The sequence below is a fragment of the Macrobrachium nipponense genome, chromosome 3 (assembly GCF_015104395.2).
Source record: "Macrobrachium nipponense isolate FS-2020 chromosome 3, ASM1510439v2, whole genome shotgun sequence".
Taxonomy (NCBI): domain Eukaryota; kingdom Metazoa; phylum Arthropoda; class Malacostraca; order Decapoda; family Palaemonidae; genus Macrobrachium; species Macrobrachium nipponense.
The window spans coordinates 51345326-51365808 of NC_087202.1; the positions used below are offsets into that span (position 1 = coordinate 51345326).

The window sequence follows — 20483 nt, forward strand, 5'->3', positions numbered from 1 at the left end:
GTTTGTTGGCGTTTCTCCCTTCTCAGATCGCTTTATAATGTCCACTTTAATTTCCATGGTGATGGCCTTTCTTTTCTTCGATGCACTACCATCAGAAGAGTCCGCCTTGCGCTTGGGAGCCATAACAAAGAGCAAAAAGTTACAAAAACGATACAACACGAGGGAGAGAGAGGCAGTGTAAACAACCAAAATGGCGTATGGGCGAGGAATGAGCGTAGCGAAGCGACGCCGTCCTCTCCCCCACAAAGCGTATTCTTCCGCCGTGCGCCCGGAACTAGTTCGCGTTTGTTTACGTTGCCTACGACGCTAAACCGTAAGTAGACGGTACGACGCAAAATATTATTTTTTATATTTTTATGGGGGCGCGTTCGTAAACCACGAAACATCGTAAGTCGAGACCGGCGTAACCCGAGGACTTACTGTAATATATGATAGCGCAAAACCAAAATTTCATATATAATTGTATTCAAATCGTGCTGTGGGCAAAACGGTTAAAGTTAACAAGTTACTTTTTTTTCGTTGTAATGTACACTAAATTGCAATCATTTTGGTATATACACATTGTAAACTATAAAAGCAACACAGAGAAAATATTATCACAAAATAATGCATGAATTCGTAACGCGTGAACGTAAACAAATATTTTTTCAAAAATTCACCATAAATCTAAATATTGTCCAAGAGACTTCCAATTTCTTTCAAAATGAAGACAAATGATTGAATATTACTATACTGTAAGAGTATTAGCTTACAATTGCAGTTTTCGACCATATCTGACGAGTTAAAGTTGACCGAATGTCAAATTTTTTTATATATATATTTTGTATATGCAATTATTTCGGAAATAAGAAAAGCTACAACCTTCAAATATTTTTTGTTTTTTTCTACATGAAATTGCGCACATTTTCATATATAAAACTCTATGAAATGCCTAATATGAAACGGAGCAAATATTCCGAGAATGGGACGTACGCATTTCGGAGATTTTGTGGCGGAGAATCGTGCGCGGAGGGAAGGAAAGATTTTTTTTTAAATAAATCACCATAAATCTAAATATTTTGCTAGAGACTTCAAATTTGTTTCAAGATGAAGATAAATGACTGAATATTACTAGACTGTAAGAGTTTTAGCTTACAATTGCGTTTTTTTTGACCATTTCGGTAGAGTCAAATTTGACCGACGTGGTTTTTTTTTTTGTTTTTTTGTTTCTCTTTTTATCGTGATTTTATATGCAATATTTATTTCAAAAATGAGGAAAAGCTACAACCTTCAATTATTTTTTGTTGTATTGTTTTTCTAAATGAAATTGCACACATTTTCATATAATAAAACTTTATGTAACGGCTAATTTAAAATCGTGCAAACATTACCACAATCGCACGTATGATTTTTTCAGAAGTTACCGCGCAGACGTAAAGAAAATGTTATTTTTTCATAAATTCACCATAAATCGAAATATTGTGCTAGAGACTTCCAATTTCTTGCAAAATGAAGGTTAATGCTTGAATATTACTAGAATATAAGCGTCTTAGCTTACAATTGCGTTTTTTTACCATTTCGGTAGAGTCAAAGTTGACCGAAGGTTGAAATTTTGGCAATTATCGTTATTTTTATGAAAATATCTCCAAACTGTTAAAAGCTACAACCATGGGTTGTTTTAGTTGTATTGTGCATGAAATTGCGCTCATTTCCATATATAAAACTTTATATAACGGCTAATTTTAAAATGGTGCAAACATTACCACAATTGCATGTATGATTTTTTTTGGAAGAGTTACCGCGCGGACGTAAGGAAAAAGTTTTTTCATAAATTCACCATAAATCAAAATATTGTGCTAGAGACTTCCAATTAGTTGCAAAATTAAGGTAAATGATTGAATATTACTAAAATATAAGAGTTTTAGCTTACAATTGCGTTTTTTGACCATTTCGGTAGAGTCAAAGTTGACCGAAGGTTGAAATTTTTGTTTTGGCAATTATCGTTATTTATATGAAAATATCTCAAAACTGATAAAAGCTACAATCATGAGTATTTTATTGTTGTATTCTACATAAAAATGTGCACATTTTCATATATAATACTTCACGGCTAATTTACAATGGTACAAAAATTATGTCAAAGTGACGAAATAATTTCCAAGATGTGTCACAGATACTTTTTATTGCGGCAAGAAAGAAATTCGCGCTTGCGCGCCTGTGTAACAATTGTAAACAAAACAGCACCTTGATCCGTGAACTCCCAGCATCCCCCTCCCCAAGGCGCGTGATTCAAAAGTTTTAGGCTGGTAGGCCTATAAGTATTTTTCCCGCGAATTTAAAAAAAAGCTTTTGTAAGTCAACGTAAAATACGTCCCAGTCAGGCACAAACTAGAGACAAAAAACAAAATTGTCGACGTAAAATACGTCCAGTCGGTAGTAAAGGGTTAATAATTTTCAAATATTAATATAAATAATAATGTTCAATTATTAATATTGATATTAATATTACTTTTCACATATTAATAGTAATGTAAAGAAAATATAGTGAATTAGTAAGATTTCAGTTCAATATAAATTCTTTCCCTCATCTTTTTCTGTAAGCTTTGGAGGGAGGGAGGGAGGGGTTGTAATCTCAAATATGTCAACTTACTGCAAGGGTAGACGATGTTGCCACTCGGTGATCAAATAAAGTTGCCATTTGGTGGCAAATAAATACCCTACAAACAGTACTGAAAAATATCAAAATCTCTCTCATCTCATCTCTGTCATCCAATTCTCTTCTCTTCCTCTCTCTCTCGTCTCTCTCATCTCTCTCTCTCATCTCTGCTCTCTCTCTCTCTCTCTCTGTTATTGGCTGGAAGAGTAAGAAGTACATATGTCCTTACATTTGTATATTTTTAAAGGTGAAATGTTTAAGATGGCTTTAAAATGATAATATAATGTAAAAGGTTAATACAGTATTAGGATAATAGTTTAAGGTATATTTGTTATTTGAACTTTCAAGATAGGCAGTTATAAGCATTTTTAGGGGAGCGGTGTTAATTATTTACGGATTATAACTTTGGGGGGGTCTGGTACCATCCCTAGCGAATACCGACTGGAACTTATACCACCCCCCCCCCCAACCTTAACTTCTTATACTGCTTTAATATATATTTATTGCTATCCATAAACTTGACCAGAAATTTAAGGTAAACAGTTGATCATGTGCCAAATTATGTGTACTAGTTCATTAATACAATACACTTTGTTCATGAAACTTACCTGTCAGATATATATATAGCTGTATTTTTCCGAATCCGACAGAAATTTAAACACTTACGACACACGCAGTGGGAGTCAGGTGGTTAGTACCCATTCCCGCCGCTGGGAGGCGGGTATCAGGAATCATTCCCATTTTCTATTCATAATTTTTCTGTCGCCGGTGCTGAAAACACCTGTTTTCAGTACCTCCGTCTTAGGATTTTGGAAACTTCATTGCCGCTAAGTATCCTAATTGTCTTTTGATTTATTCACTTGGATTTGTGGCTAGGCATACGCTATCTTAAATTGATTTGAATTTGATTCATTTTTGCATAAAATATCTGAATTCTAGTTAGGCTAGTTTCAGACGGGGTTGTTCTGCAAAAGATAGGGTGTGGCTACCGAAAGCTTCGGTAGATTCGCACTGGTATGTACGAGGGGTATGGGTCTTGCTTCTTTGTTGAGATTTGTCATGTAAGGAGTGTGAGACTGTCTATTCCGTAAGGAAGACGTATGATTCGTATGTACGCAATTAATCAGTAAACATGTCTAATTCCGTAAGGAAGACGTATGATTCGTATGTATGCAATTAATCAGTAACAAAAGTCAGGGTAGTGAACCTGCTAACCTTCCTGTAGACTTTATTTTGCATAACCCTGTAGTATGGCCTACGGGCTATGTATATGTCTACGAGAGGTGCTCGCTCTTCCTTCATTGCTGTGAAGGGCTACTTCTGTAATTTTTACTCCTAACCCTGCAGTGTTGCCTTCGGGCCCTAAGCAGTGTCTGTAGAGAAATTGCCCTTTCTCTGATACTCCTTCGATTCGTAACTTAGAATCGAAAGTGCTTGCTTTAGAGAGTAAAAGTGAAGTGCAGAAGTGCAGTGATACCCCTTGTGTAGTGGAGGGTGCGTCAGATCGGCCTCGTTTCGCCTCTAGGCCGGGACCTCTGCTTGACTCCCAGAACCAGGGAGAGAGCATGTCGAAAGCCGAAGGAGGGTTACGAGGAACCCCCACCGATCTGGCGTGCCTTCGGCAGTTTCTTGATGGAAAATCCCCACCCCAGACTGCCTAAGTGCGTGCACGTGCACGAATCCTGAAGGATTGCTTCTCGTCCTCCGAACGCGTCCTCCCCCGCGCAGGGGTTGAGCTTTCGGATGGACTCGCGCCCTCTAAATAGAAGCTTTATAGAAGAGGACGCTTCACGTCCTCTCTCTCTCTCTCTCTCGTTATGCGTTTCAGTGAGAAGTAAGAAGGCGAACGTCGCCTGAACTCGTGTCCGTCTTTCCACCGAGAAATACGTAAAAGAAGTCATAGTAGCAGTAAGCTTTTGAGAGCGGACGCCCAAGCCAGGGGCGCGCGGGTGCACGCCAAGCGCGCGCAGTGGACGCCGAGCGTGCGCGCCAGTGGACGCCGAGCGCGCTCACCAATGGACGCCGAGCGCGCTCCAGTGGACGCCGAGCGCGCTCCAGTGGACGCCGAGCGCGCTCCAGTGGACGCGAGCGTGCACCAGCGCACGCCAGGTGTGTCGCCTGGCTGAACGTTTCTGTTGAACTCTTCAAGCTCTTGTTTCAGATTTGGGCTTAAAGAATTTTTACCTCTACCTTCGATGATACCTTCTACCTCACCTGCAAAGAATGTGAAGTAGGCAGTGCTTCGGAGTAAGCTTAAAGTGAACAGACAACTTCTTCTTCGAAAACCCAGCAAGACATCGGGTTTCGTGAATTCAAGAGGTCTCTGTCAATTAATATTGCTTTTCGCATAGGTGGATGGAGTTAAGGAAAGCTCAAGGGAAGTTCTCGTTTGCTCTACCGCAAGCTTTGCCATTCTGCCAATAAATTTAAGTTGCCACTACCGCAGTCAAGACTTTGCGATAAGGCAGTTACGGGTTATAAAGGCTCGATGTCCTGCACGTCAGGACTCTCGGCAACGTTCAGTAGGATTCTTGCAAAGGCACTCATCAAAAGTGCGCTCTTCAGGAAAGCGCAAGACAGGGCTGCCTTTGCCATACTGCCAATAAATTTTAAGCTTTAGCAGGCATTAGTTGTGATACGGGAGAGGAAGCTGGTTGGAGAGTTTCTTCCTCTTCCCAGGATAATTTTGCCAGCTTTTTAGCCCATCTGAAAGGGCTTTTCAGATGATAGATTTTGTTAGTTCCTAGTCGGGACTACGCTGCCGAATTGAACATCGTCGTTCTACCTGACGTAAGCCCAGTCTCTTTAACAGGATTCTTGCCCCTTCCTCGTTTGAGACGGGAATCGGAAAATAAAATGCTCGACTTCCTGGATTACGTTTTGTCAATTCAGTGACTTTCCCCCATTGACAATATACTATCGTTTTGTCAAGTAAGTGGGTATCCCCTCATTGACAAAATATCTCTTTGTCCCGTAAATGGGTTAGTTCTCATTGACAAACATCTCATTAACTTGATATTGCGTAAGCGAATAAGCTCTTATTGATAAGATTCGGAAGAGCTCTCATTCGTCATTCGCAGACTCGTACAAGAAATAGACTTGTAGACTACGTCAATGAACGCTTATGTCCAATAACATAAGAAGCTTGAGCTGACTGCTTCGATTCTCCTAAGTTTTGTTCATGAAACTTGCCTGTCAGATATGTATGTAGCTGTATTTCCGAATTCAGCTATATATATGTCTGCCAGGTAAGTATGAACAAACTTTATTGTGATATAATTTCATATTTTGCCTTGCGTTATTTTATTTCTGGTTGGTTCAAGTCATATACGCTTGCTGTAGTTACCTCTTCGGATGGCAACCGAGAGGTCTATGGTCCATTTTAAGGACATTTAATCGTTACTCCCTGCAGCCTTCCAGGAGTTTCAGATTTATCTTTTACCGTTGTATGGTAGTGTTCTGACGACACAAACGCATCTATATATTTAGCGTTTTCTGTTTCGCTTAAATATACCAGCTTGAGAGTCTCTTTATGCTAAAATAACCGACCTTTTTCTTCATAGAATAGGGTAGCTGGCAACCCAGGCATAAAGTTAAGAGACGACGATGACGGACGATCGTAAGCTGCTGCTGTCACTGTCCTCTGACTCCTCTCCTCCAGTCCCAAACGAGCCAGTACCAACTCGTTCGCTGTCATGCGCTGTAGGTTAAGTCTCCTCTCTCCTGCGGGATTGACTGACTAACCGTATCTCTGTGCTGGCAGTTACGTCTCTCTCTCTCCTGCGGGATTGACTGACGAACTGTATCTCTGCCCTACAATCACGGACTTTAGCCTAAGATTGAGGAGATTTCTTACATGAATGAATAAACATTGCATTCGTTTGGCCTTAATATGTTCTGCAGAGATATCTTACTCCTTTCGGTGCTCGTTACCGCACGGTATAGGACTACGAGTCTACCACAACATTGCACTATTATAGCTCTCTTGCTTAGGCAAAGCGCAGCCTTATTAGGGAAGTAAACATACTGTGTGAGGGAATGGATGAGCTTGCTGGGGACCATTTCCTTCCTAAAGAAGTTTGTTTTTTCCCTGAATAGACTGCAATTCAGACCTCTACAGTTTTTTTCCTACCGGGAAACTGAATTTTATTAAAGATCTAGGAATGATTCTGAACATCTCTCGGTGCGTTAAGTATCTCTTGAGGTGATAGAAAGAAGGTGCCGGACATCTGGAGAGGGTTTCAGATGTCCTGGATCATAATCTGAAAGAAGTGGAAGCAATTCAGTCGTCCCTCCAGTCCTCGAAACGAGTTTTTGGAACCATGGTCCATATCAACTCTGATCTTCCACAGCTCTCTCATATCTTAGGAAGTATCTTCTCTCGGTCCCGGTTCGGGTTTACGAGAAAGAGCCTATTATAACAACAGGCGTAGAATGGAACGATCCTCTAGAGGTTCGTTACAGGATTGCAAAAGTCCGTTCGAATCGTCTCGATCGAAGGCAGCAACTACTGACTTCCGAGTGGAATCTTTCTTTAGAAGTATGTTGAGAGTTGTGGAGACTTTAGGGACGTCCTTTCATTCATCTCTTCGCTAGGTTGAGGACGAAGAGGCTTCTTCTTCTCTGCTCCCTTTTTCTCGATCCGGGAGCGGTAACATTAAACGCCATCCTATGATATTGAACGGGGATGGATGTTTAGTCTCTTTTCCCCTTTTAATAAGATGATTTATATCATCGCAGGGAGCGACAATGACGCTAATCGCCCCATGTTGGCCTTCAAGACCCTAGATTCACAGAGGTCACGTCCTTCCAAGGACCTTTTTCCGAGAGAGTCGGTCTCCTTTAACACGAAAGGTACCTATAACCTCTCCGCTCTGAGTCTGACTACGTTCAGACTATCGAGATGTTGACAGCATAAGATTGCAGTCTTCCCTTTCCGTTTGAAGAATGGGATAAGCTGGCAGTCACAACTATTAAAGAATACGCAAATATGTTGTTGACGGCCTTTGGGCTCAGAGATTTGCTTCTGTCAAACAACAAAGCCCTTCACGATCTTTGAGTTCTGTGAAATCTCGAAACTCGCTCACCATCTACTTTTTGTCTCGCCTTTTTTGACCCTTTTTCTTCGGAGTCCAGCACTCGTGCGAGATCAGGAGACATATAGTAGCCCTGAGTTTCTTGTTGACGAAGTCGGTTGCGTTTATACACCCCCGATGATCGTTTAACATGAGACCAGGTTGGACTGTCAGGCATTCGTCCTTCGGGACTGAATCGCCTTTTTGCTCCTCGCTCCTTTCTCCTGGCACCAGAAGCTCGAGTCAGGAGTGGCTCAGGAGTTGATTCGCTAACGACGTTGGGTTGCGTTGATACACCCCCCAAGGTTTGCTTAGCTTGAATCGCCCAGGCAGTCCAAACACTCATCCTTCAGCGAAGAATAGTGCCTTATGGTCTTCAGGGTACAGCCTTGCTGTCCTTGATTCGTCTGACTGGTCAACTGGTCGGTCACCTGACGTTAGTACAGACGGACTGACTGTGCATGTCCAGATCGAAGCTTTCAATATGGAACTTAGACATAGTCTGAAGTTCTTGATGTCAAAGCATTCGAACATCTCCTACCTGTTAACTTCTTGCATGTGATCAGGAAGGCATTTTTCTAACCACCCTAGATACGACAAAGAGGGTTAGTGAGATTTTAAGCCATCGTCACAAGTTTTTGGCTTTAGAGAACACAAGGCGGTGTGCTCTCTAAGCTTTTCGTTATGGCCTAAGAATGGAAACCCGTTTTTGTCCTTGGGCCAGGAGCTTGGAAGCAAGGATGGCACAAGTTAGTGGGCAGGAGCCAGAGAGAGTCCTGTGCCCTGTCAGGTCTCTCAAGTTTTATCTACATAAAACTCAAGAAAGTCGAAGTCGTACGGACAATCTGCAGTGTTCCGAAAAGACCAGACTTGCCCATATCGAAGAACACCCTGGCTTTATTGTTAAGGAGGTCTTTCAAAAAAGCTCCTTCTTTGTGTTTGCACAAAGATTTGAAATCTTTTGATTTGAATGCTCACGAGGTGAGGGCGCGGCCTCGGAAGCATTTCAACAGAGCATGGCACTCAGCAACATCCTGAGTACCATGTTTTTAGCAAAGCAACTCTGTGTTCAATTCACACTCCCTGCGAGATGTGAAGATGGCATATGAGATCTGCTGCTCGCTAGGGCCATACGTGTCTGCAGACACAATCTTGGGGGCAAGAAGTACCACTCATCCTATCCTGTAGAAAATGGTTAGGAAGAGCTCTTAATTTAGTAGTTGAGTCGCCGACAACGGTGACTTCTTAACTCTTAAGCCTTAGTTAACACACCTTAACTTTGGCTAGGTGGGTCAGGTGGTGATATATATTTGTTTTATATCTAATATTTATTTTACTTCTTAGCCCTCATGGTATGGTCAATATGGTCTAGTCACGTCGTGGTCTCGCCCCTGTGACAGATCATCTGGAGTGCACCAGCTATATAGGTCTCTACCTCGCTGGCAACTCTAGTAGCACAAGCAGACTTACGCGGCAGTAACCACGAAGTCAGCTATGCTAACAGGTAAGGAATCAAGATATCAATTATCTGCATATATATGTTTCCTAAAATCTTCTATTCTGTCTACTCCCACCACCAAAGGTGGGATTCAGCTATATATATATCTGACAGGTAAGTTTCATGAACAAAATGATATTGTAATGATACAATTAAGTTTGTTCATACTTACCTGGCAGATATATATAATCAAGTACCCACCCACCTCCCCTCAGGAGACAGTGGAAATAAAAATTATGAATAGAAAATGGGAATGATTCCTGATACCCGCCTCCCAGCGGCGGGAATGGGTACTAACCACCTGACTCCCACTGCGTGTGTCGTAAGTGTTTAAATTTCTGTCGGATTCGGAAAAATACAGCTATATATATATATCTGCCAGGTAAGTATGAACAAACTTAATTGTATCATTACAATATCATATTAAGAATTTTGTATAAGAGAGAGAATTCAGGATGAATCTTGCCTACTGTTAAAGTTAGCTTATATCTCCACATCAATAGGCAAGTCAGCATTCAAACAAAAGATCGAATGGCAGCCCAGATAATTGTAGTTTACCTGTTCTCTATCAGGTGTGTTTCAAATGCTTTGGTTCTTGTCAGAATTCTCCCTGCTGCCATTGCACGTAGGCGATTGGTGGTATTCTGGGAAGTTTGGCTTTTATGCACCTATTCGCAGTATTGTAATTTCATTTTCCTAGGCTATGTAGGAATGATTTTTGTGTAACTTCTGTTACAAGTTGAACTGAGTTTGTGACAGAACCGTTCCAAATCCCTCCATTATGTGTATTCATTTTTGCATTCCCCTGTTAGAGGTATGGTGTTGGTGCCCTCACCTGTTCATAGCCCGAGCCTTGGACTGCCCTGCAACAGTGGAACTTTGCAAGAGAGTCAGCTACCAGGGAATCAGGTTGGTTCTGGGGCGATGGGGTTCTGTGCTCTCCAGTACCTACATCTCCCTTTTCATGGTCTGAATCTTGTTTAACGTGTTTGCCTAAGGACCGTTTTGGTAAGCATTAATCTTTGATATGTATGTGACTGCTGCCGTCATCAACACGTGGTTGTCATCACCCATAGGACTAATTATAAAGCTAGATATTGTAGTTACATAGCTTTCTAGGGATGTGTTGTATGTTGACTTTCTTTTGGACTAGGCAGAAGAGTCGTAACTCCTCTCCCCCCCTGCCTTCCAACTTTTCCCATTTTGTTTTAGCACCTTGTTTTCTTTCACTCAGGTGATTCGTGTGGACTTAGCTAAGTCACTTAAGACTGTCTCCCTTTCGTCGAGTCGTGGATGTGATGCAGTACTCAGCTCCTGTTGTCTCCTATAGCCAGGTGTTGCCTCCTGTCGCCAGCTGTCTCCTCCTGTTGCCCTCTCGCATAAGAAGAGTTTGAATCAGGGAAATTCCTTCAGTTTGATCGGCGTTTGCTGTAGCATTGCACATTGCTGTATATCCTCTTTTATTTAAGGAAAGAGGCCACATAGAGAATAGGTCTCACTTGTCTTTGAGTATTTTGATGCCACTTAAGTTTTTGGAGAAGAGAACCAAAGCTTTCTCCTCCAATTAGAGCATTTTGTAACTTTTTGTACTTGGGTGCATAAAGTTCCCTTTAGGTTTGCTGTGGCCTCTCTTGGTTTTTTATGATGTCGTGAAGTCTGTCTCTTGTGATACAGGTGCTTAATTGGCACTTAAACTGTTTTCGGGAGGAGGTTCGGTTTCTTTTTCTCTTTCCTGTGAAGAGGCAAACTCTAGACTGAAAAGTCCTTTGGACATGCTGAAATGGAGTCTCAGTCTAACTTGTTGAAGTTTTTATCTTTTACTCTTGAATTTATGCTCAGTATATTGCCTCTTCTCTGTGTCAGCATAGAGAGATGGAGGTGCCAGCCTATGCCATTTGTGAAGCCACCTTTAAGGGTTGTTGGTGCAAGTGGGAGTTTAGCAAGGAAGATGTTTAGTTTTAATTTGTTTCTGATGCTGCAGGGTCATGTTCTCGTGCTTATACTAACTCGGTTTGGAAGAAGTGAGAAACTCATGCTTCTGCTGCACAGGTTAAGGTGATAAGGGAGTATATATGTTGGTACAAGTCTGGTAGATGGCCAGTTGCAATTCTCCTGGCATGCTTGGAGAGACTTAGGAGCAGTACCTTATATGGCGGAGGCAGTGAAGGAGAGTTATGATTCCTTCTTGGTTACCCTACACTAGTCAATCTCCTATAGCTGTTCCTTTGTTTTCTACAGCAGAATTCTCTCTTTCTTTAGTAGGTTGTAAAATAGAGAGAATGAAATGGACCAGGCAGTAATTCACTGGGATTTTACTTCTGCCTTTCTTTCCTCCATAAATGATTGGAGATAGGCGGTTATTCTGGGACATTTTGTGACTAAATAACATGAAGTGTCTGTCCCCATAATTTTTGGTTTTTCTAGCATGGTTTTTGTGACTACAAAATAACCATCAGAATTTTAGTGGACATGCAAAAGAAATTTTTCTTACCATTACAGCCTGTTACGCAAGTTCCTTCGAAAGTGTATTTCCATAGAAGGTATTGCTGTTCAAGGCGCTTTGTTTAGGTTTGTGTACAGTGCCTCTACAAGTGTTCATGGAATTTGTTGGCCATAGGTAGATGGTGTAGATTTTAAGGTGCAAGAAATCATTTCTACTGACTCACTGGTTCAAGTTGGCCAACTCTGTTGACAGTATTTCATAGGCCAAGGACCTGTTGCTTCACCTGGCTCAGTCTTTGTGTACTATGTTTTTCAGTCAACTCCCTAAATCCTCCTCATTCTTATGTAGTGATGTGGTGATGATACTTGAAATTTGCTGGCTTGTCTGTCAGAAGATGAATAGGCACTTACTTCTTGAAGAATTTTAGCCCTGAAGGAAGCTTCATAAGAGGCAAGGGCTTTTTTTTTGTTAGGAAATATATCCTCACAGGAAATTTAATCAGAATAATCAGGCTCAATTAAAGTAGTCTCGGCATAAGAGATTATGACTATAACTAATGGTCTTTAAATTTTTAAGTAATCCAGGATCATCATTGTTGTCAGGTTCTGTAGGAGGGACTCTGTAACCAAGGGTTTTTATTCTTAAGCCTACATCCCGGTTTTGATTTTCTCTATTGTGCAACACAAAGAATTTTAACTAGTGTCATTATGCTTTAAGTGAAATGAACAATATGATATTAGTTTGATAATTCATCCTGCAGAAGGACAGTGATTTACGCAAATGGGGATTCAGAAAGAACAAAACTACTTACAGAGTGGCCATTACATCCACAAGTTCGACAGTTGCTGTGGGATTTGAGGGGCACTCAGATATGGGCTCAATAGCATGCAGATGAGCAGTAGCAACCAGTCGATTATGCTTTAAGTGAAATGTCCACTCTTTTGAGGGCCCTCAGGATTGAGCAGAGGAAGTGATTACTTAAGTTTGGTTTGATTCAGACTCATAGGCCTTCCCCCTCCATCTACTTTAGAAGTATTCAGCAAATTTCAAGTTCAAGAATTGCTTAGTGACTCCTGTAGAGCCCTTGTAGCCTCAGAGCACATGATTTTCAAACTTTCTAGATCCTCTTGGTAGATGTCTTATTCTTCCGTTAAGAGGAAATCAACTCAAACTACAGAATTCCATGAATTTCCACTAACTTCTACATCTCACTTAACCGCTTGAAGACGCTTGAATGTATTGTCTCAATAAGGGGATTTTCAAAGGTATCATAGGATCTATCCTTAATCAAGTGAAGAACAACAGTATCATTGTGTCAGAAGCAGCAGTCTGTCTATTACTCAGGGTGCCATTTTAGAGAAATTTTCAGCACCTTTGCTTTCTTAGATATAGTAAGACTTTTTTGTTGTCCATTTTCAAGGATAACATTCCATATTTTCCTCAGTATGTATTGAATTATGTGCTATTGAATCTGGCTGAGGATCAACACCTTAAAGTGTTGAGATTGAAGCCCCTACATCTCGAAATCAGTTTTCAGGATTTTAGACGCAGGTCTAAATTTTATCTACAGATTCTTTTGAGCTTGTGGAATAAGTTCCATTGAATTATTTAAAATGAAACCTTTTATTTAGCACTATCAGCAGTTAAAGAGTAAATTTATTGCAAGCACTCATTTTCAAGCTGAGAATGATGTTGAGGCTAAGTTTTTCAGTGAAAAATGTGAGAATTAGCAATCTTTAACAGTAGGTAAGATTCATCCCCAAAACATAACATAAGTTCTTATAATCAATTGTGTTACAGGCAGACCCTGGATATCGGCTGACTTTGTTATCAATGATCTGGTTTTATGGCGTTTGTCTAGCGCCATAAAATTGGCGATTTATGTTGTCATAAAAGGCCGAGTTCAGGTTATCAGTGTCATAAGGTGCCCTATGGCGCCATAAGGGTGCTTATTATGCCATAAATTGCCGAGTTTTTGTTAAGGACAGTTTTCGCTTATCAGCACACACCCGGGAAAGGAACCCCCGGCGATAACCGGGGACTGCCTGTATTTGGATACTTACCTACTGTTGAGGTAGATCCCACCTAGCCTTCCCACAGCTTAGTGGGCTGTTAGGGAGAATTCTAACGAGCTAAAACATTGAAAACATGGCTGGTGAACAGGTATACTAGACAGGCATTGGGCAGCCATTCAGTCTTTTGTTTGAATGCTGACTTGCCTATTGCCTCTGAGATATAAGCTATCTTTAACAGTGGGTAAGTACATATCCCAATAACAAAATTTATTATGAAAGTTTATATTTTATTATGAAACTGTTGTGAAACTGTTCTGTAAGGTTTCTCTTGCAAATATAATGGCCGTCATATGAACAAGAAGTTAGTAAAAAAATTAATGGCTAATCTATTGGTTCTCATTGCTTTTAACTATAATGTACTATTTAGATATGCATTTTATTAGAGAGAGAGAGAGAGAGAGAGAGAGAGAGAGAGAGAGAGAGAGAGAGAGAGAGAGAGAGAGGTGTGTGTGTGTACACACACCATGCATTCTTTACTGTACCTTAGTTACTTGTTAAAAAGATGCCCATAAAAGTGTTAATGCTTTTAGGAAGATTATAATATAACTAAATCAGAAGACTGGATCAATACCATCTTTTAACCAGTGAAAAAGATTATTATCTCTTTACAACTGAACAAAAAGATGTTGTAAAACATTTATAATAAGGTAGTAAGATTTTTTTATAATGATTAGACAGGTAGATGGGATGTTTGTAAGATTTAGCTATTTATTGTGATTATATTCACTGAAAATTATGCATATTCTTTTGTATGCTGTGTTGATTGAGTTATTATACTGTACTTCATAATACGTTCTTACCCTGTTTTTTACTTTGAATGAAATACCTTATTTATTTTTTTCTGTTTTCTCTGTAAGGAATGTTTATATGATAAGTTCATGAATGTGTACTGCATTCAACAGTTAGAGTAGTTAGAAACAGTTAAATTTATCATCTCGGTCAATCTGCACTATATGCATTTGTGATAAATATTTGTAATATCCTTGCTGTATGTCATATTTTAGTTGCTCTCTGTAATTTTTACTGTAATATAACATAGGATTTTTTGTATAGGAGATGCAGATAAACTTCCTTACACATTTGTTTGGTATTTTTCCTATACTGTATTTTGTTCTGAAAACTTGCTTTTATCTGTTCCTTTCCTGAATTTTACATCAAGAATATTCTCAGTGCATGTTGAATTGATTATCCTCCTATTATTCACATACATTTTCCTGATCTCATGCTTTGCTGCTACTGAGGAATGGCTTTTTTTTCCTTTACAATTTGAAATTTGAAGGTTGTTTCTTTTCCCTAATGTCCATTCTTGAGGTTTCTGTAGAGATGAAATGAACTTGATTGGTTTTTGCAAAGAATAACAATGGTATCCCTGTCCTTGCTTGTTTATGGATGAAAAGTGCTGAAGTTTGTGCTGAGCCAGGGTGAGGACACTACTCAACGTGTGTACTACGCTTCCTGCTCTCTCACGTACCTGTTAGCCATGGTGTCGTCCAACATGGCACTGCAGTGGGTCAATTATCCAACTCAGGTAAGGAAGGGAGTCATGTTTAATTTGTCTTTTGATTAAAAAGCACTTACAGTAAATTATTGCAGAATTTTTCATTGTTGAGTTCTTTTGAGAAAAAATTAATTTGGAAAAGCTCATGTTTTTTAAATTGTATTTGCATGCTGCACTAGTCTTTGCTTATAAGCATTACGTATTAATAGTTAGTTTTGTAATATTTAAATGTGTTAATTTTAATTGTGGAATTTACCCAGTATGTAATTATATAGCTAAGAGTTTCACGCCCAGTAGTTAAATTCCAAAATTTGTGTTGCTCTTATTTTCTGTCAGTCATATTTTTTTTTTTTTTTTTTTTTTGTGTGTGTGTGTGTTAGGTAACCACCACCCTGCCCACTTTCGGGGAAAGAGAGGATTTTTGGCAAAGAGCTCAGTTTGTTTCTGCTGGCTGATGGCTACAGACTAGGTGTCAGCTGCAGTTAATTCGGGAATTTTGACTTATCGTTTTGTTTTTCAACATTTGGTGAAGTACATTTACGTTGCGTTGGCTGATTCAGCTATCTATTTAGTTTAAGGTTCTTGTTATTAAAGAGCTAGATATTTTTTGTGGACTTAATTACCAACCTGTCTTTTTTTTTTTTTTTTTTCTCAACATGTTGGACAATATTGTTACTAACATTAGGTATTGTTTGAATGGTTGTAAGACTAGATTGACTAAAGAGTCTTACGATACGCATACCTTGTGCTCATGTCGTAGGCAAGTAGTATGCTCTATGGATGTAAGGTGTAATGAGTGTGTAGACTGGGATGAGAGAACATGGAGGAACTTGAAATCTCATTTAAGAAAATTGGATAGAGATAGGAAGAGAAAGGCTTTAGCTAGAGCTAGTTCGAAATCAGCTAGTCAGGGATCATCGAATTCTAATGTTCCTGTTATTTCTCTAGCCCCAGTTCCCAGTTCTCTTGCTGTACCACCTTCATAAGTTTCAGGCTCCCATACTTCCGATCCCAACCCCATCACCAGCCCGGAAGGAAAGCTTGAAAAACTTTCGTCTCTGTTAGTTCAGACGATGGAGCAACTTTGCTCATCAGTGAAAGTCCTGATGGACAAGGCAAAAAGTGACAGTGCAGTGTTAGTGGAGGGGGTGGCTGTTCATCCCATCGACTCTCCTTGGCAAAGGCCACTGGCATAGGACTCCCCAGTACATGAGAGGAGTCAAACTGGTAGCCCAAGGGAGGTTGGTGGGATCTGCGCATGAGCAGTCGTCCCCTCAGTTCAACCTGTTGTAGTTGACCAGGTTGCAACAGAGAACTGCTGAAAAGGTCTCTCTTTGGAAGTGAATAAGTTATCTAGTTCCTTGTTGTCATCGCGGCTTCTTAAGAGGGCCTCTATGAATGTAGCGGTGCCACCTGTGGTTCCTGTAAAGAGGTCTAGAGCTCCACACCCATCTTGCAGTCTTTTGGACAGTCCGGAGCCTCTCAAAAGGTAATGTTTCCCCAGTGGCTGTTACTCCTGCAATGTTGGAAGCAGTTAAGTGCCCATTGTCCTCATAACCCTGTTTTATCAACAAGTAGCAGGTAGCACCTGTTGGTAGGGAGTCACAGCAAGATACAGTTGCGGCTGAGTGCCCTGTGGCCCTTCCTCCCCGTCCAGTAGCTGCCGCTGTTTCAACTGAATTGGACCTTAATCAGCTGAAACTGGACAACATTTTGGTCTTTTTAATGCTCCCTCAACGCCTCAGGCGCCCACTACTTCTCAAGCGCTTTTCTTCATCTCAGGCACTGTCTGCATCCTCCAAAATACGAAAGATGGTGATTTCTTCTTCGGCAAAGAAGGTATTTAAGGACATAGGAGCATGGCTAGTGGAAAAGAGGGATCAAGGCAGTACCTCTTTTAGTTTTTGTCCCTCTAGGATTTTGAGATGGAGGTATCTCTCTTATGCCACTAAAGAGGTGCCCTCCTTGGGAATCTGTGCCTCTTCCAAAGGAAACTTCTCGGCATTAGTAGATTCGGCCAGGCACTCTGCTTTCTTGTCAGCCAAGATTTTGTTTTTGGCCTCGGAACTTGCACATCTACTCAAGAACATCTTCTAAGTGTTCGAAGTTATCAACTTTCTTGATTGGGCAGTGGGTGCTTTGGCCCACAAAACTAGATCTTGCTCGGTCTTGCCAGAGACTATTTTGTTGGACTGGTTTAGAGTTTTATCTTGTATTGACAGGGGAATCACAGACGGCTCCCATGAACTAGCTTCCCTATTGCAATACACTCTCTGAACATCTGAATTAGCCCTGGTCACTGACCAGCCCAAAATATATCCCCACTAAGTGGGTAATTTTAACTGTCAGCATTACCAACGCTGCAGGTAAAATCTAGTCAAATGAGTTACCTGTTTTATCGTTGGTAACGCTGGTGCAATTTGTACCAGCCACCAAAGGCCTGTCTCCTCAATTGTTCTTTTTTTGCGTGGAGAGCAGGACGTATTCCTTCTCCCAGCGAACTTTTGGTCTTTTAGCCCGACCCTCACAGTGTTTACTGAGGCCTTGATAGGGTTTGATATCCTTGGCTTTTGTTTATGACGTCTCATCTGATTTTCCCCAATTTGGATCGTATTTCAGTTGTTTTTGGAACTTCTTTGTTATTGTCGGGAGGAGATGCTCAAGCCTCATCAAGAAAATCCGTACCTCAATCTCTGCTTAATCAGCCTTGCCTCCAACGGCTGCTGGTTGAGATGTCGGCATGCTGCATTCCTGTGCTACATGCAACGAAGGTTGAGTATCCTCAAAATGACAGGCATTCCTTTTGTTTTAGCTGTAGGGAAGTGCAATGCATGTCATACAGAGATGTAAAGAATATAAGGATTAGATCATTAGATCACTTAAAGAACTACCTTACTTGTTGGAATCTCTAGTCTCTAAGAGCAAATAGAAGGTAGCGGCAAAATCGCAAGAGTTAAGCAAAGAAGAGCTAGAGTAGGAACGGTTCATAATTGGAAGACAGAATGTCTAACTTGTTTGCTAATTTCATGACCAAGCTAATTGAAATAGAGATAGTAGTAGTAGAAGTAGTGCAGGTGATACTAATCATTCTCTTTCAGCTCCCCTGCCTGTTCCAGAACCAGCCGTAACAGGTGCCTCGGTTCATGGTAAACCACAAACCCGAAGGGCAGGATCTACTGCCCCCCACCCCCCCTCTGCCCCAAAGCAGGGAGAGTTTAGCTGCAGATTCCCTCTTCCCCCTCAAGGTGTAAGTTCTAAGGTTAAATGTAAAGTTAGGCCAGAGACAGACGAGTAGCGATAATAGGTTACGAAGTGTTTAGGAAGAGAAGTGCAGGTTTCCTCGGGTTCGGACTCCCTTGGAATGTCTAGTTTGAAGGTTTGTCTTTAGAGCCATCTTTGGTTTTATTTCCTGCTTCGAGTTCTTTGCAAGGAAGGTTTCTAGTCCATGGTTGGTTGTTTGGATGTGGTTTCTGGTTTGTCTGGTTCTGAAGTGTTGCATAGCGCTCTTTTGTCTTGGAAAGTTCCTTTTTCTTTTTGTGGATAAATTTGGTTCATCTTACATTAGTGATAATCTTGGTGATCAGGTTGTTGTTTTGACTTGATTCATATACAGTATGGTACTTATTAATATCAGTTAAATCACTAGGCAATGCATTTGTTCCGATACGTAATACAAACCCTCGGTCCTTTAACAATAGGAAGGTAACTAGCGGCAGCTGGGACGGTCGTAAGCTTCGAACAAGGGGAGAACGGTAGTTAACTGCTTGTCCGATCGTGTGCGCGCCCGCGCGCCCGAGAGGTGAAGAATCACTTTTGCTTTCGGCCGCGGGTGTGAAGGACGTGTTCGTCATCGCTCTCTGCCCGTTTCATCGTCGTATGCTTTGTTTATATTGTGTTTTCTACTAATGGTTTGTTTGACTTGAAAATGAAACTGTAAGTACACTGTTTTCATTTTCATTACTTAATTATGAATCAACATGGAGCTATCGCCGTAGAGGCGGCGATTTCCGCTCTTTTCATGAAATTGACTTGAATTATGTCTCGGTGCCGAGGGCGGGCGCACTCGCGCCGAGTCATGTAGTTTGGGCGAAAGTGTGTAATTGAAAGATGTAAGTACTCTTTTTCATTATATTTTTGCCCTGTGCGTTCGTTGCCGAGAGCGTGATTGCGCTCGACACGAGCCTCTTATTTTGTATGAATAGAATGCAATGAAAGTGGATTTGCAATGCAGTTTTCTTTTCATTTTCATTTATTAATTGCATCAAATTTAATTTTGGATCAATTTCCGCTCTTACCCGGGAATTAATCCTTACGATTTATTGCTGTGAAAGTGAAAATCGCAGTATTGTTTCATTTTCATATATATTTATGATAGCATCATATTATTATGGATCAAGTTTCCGCTCTTACCCGGGAATTGATCTTTCCCCCTTTAAGTTCTATGAAGTGAATCGCAAGTGCAGTATTCTGTTTCATTTTCATATTACTTTTCACTGCTGTGCGGGGGTAGGGGAAGCGAAGGTCTGCCAGGAAGTCGTCGGAAAGCTCTCCCGCGACTCCCTTGGTATCCGATTCTTCGTCTTCTTTCCTGCCCCCCCGCTCAGCTTCCTCGTATTTTGTATTTGGGGTCTTCCTTCCGTTCGGGGTGGGGCATGTCTCCCCCCCGTGCGTGAGGGAACCCCTCTTACTAATCTGTCTGTGCTACCGCAGGTGCTACATCCGTGGGAGACGACCTTGGACAGGTATGGGCCACTGCAGCTGCAGGGCGTGCCTAGCATCCACGATCTGCTGCAGCGTCTAGCGAGGTTCTGGGGGCGGTGGACCTTGGAGCGGTCTCCACTACAACCTCCACGCCGCTTATGCTGCTTCCCCCCGCTGGTCTACACTCCCCATGCTGTGTCGGTGACGCCGTCTGCCGCTTCTAGGGCCGGTCGCCGCCGTACCGAGGAGGGGTATGCCGCCGCCGCCTGTGTTGTCTTCGTGTTGCCTGCCCCAGACTTCCGCTGTTCCAGCAGCTCCCCCCTGGACCGGCCGCCAGTACCCAGGTTCCCGCTGGCTGCCGATGATTCTACGAGGCGATGGCTGGGCCTGCCGTACCTGTCGCTGATGTGGTTCCCGCTACTGGCTTGGCTGTCCCTTCTGTGTTTACCGCTGCCGCTCCTGAGCTGGTTGCTGTTCCTGTCGCTCCTGGTTCCTGCGCCTGTCCATGCTGGTCTGCCCATGGTGTGTCTTCCCCAGTCCCAGGTCCTTCCGGACAGG

At 41.5% G+C, this 20483-nt stretch overlaps 1 protein-coding gene across 4 annotated transcripts in view; it reads left to right on the forward strand.

Annotated features, from left to right (window-relative positions):
* LOC135221768 (solute carrier family 35 member B1-like) overlaps window positions 1-20483 on the forward strand; it is a 120098-nt gene that overhangs the window by 17291 nt on the left and 82324 nt on the right. For all 4 annotated transcript variants that reach the window (XR_010316087.1, XM_064259586.1, XM_064259585.1 and 1 more), the window contains exon 3: window positions 15124-15254. Coding sequence is in view for 3 of the 4 variants with exons in the window: in XM_064259586.1 (XP_064115656.1) it covers window positions 15124-15254 (131 nt within the window). In the remaining variant the exon portion in view is untranslated. The remainder of the gene's footprint in view (window positions 1-15123; window positions 15255-20483) is intronic.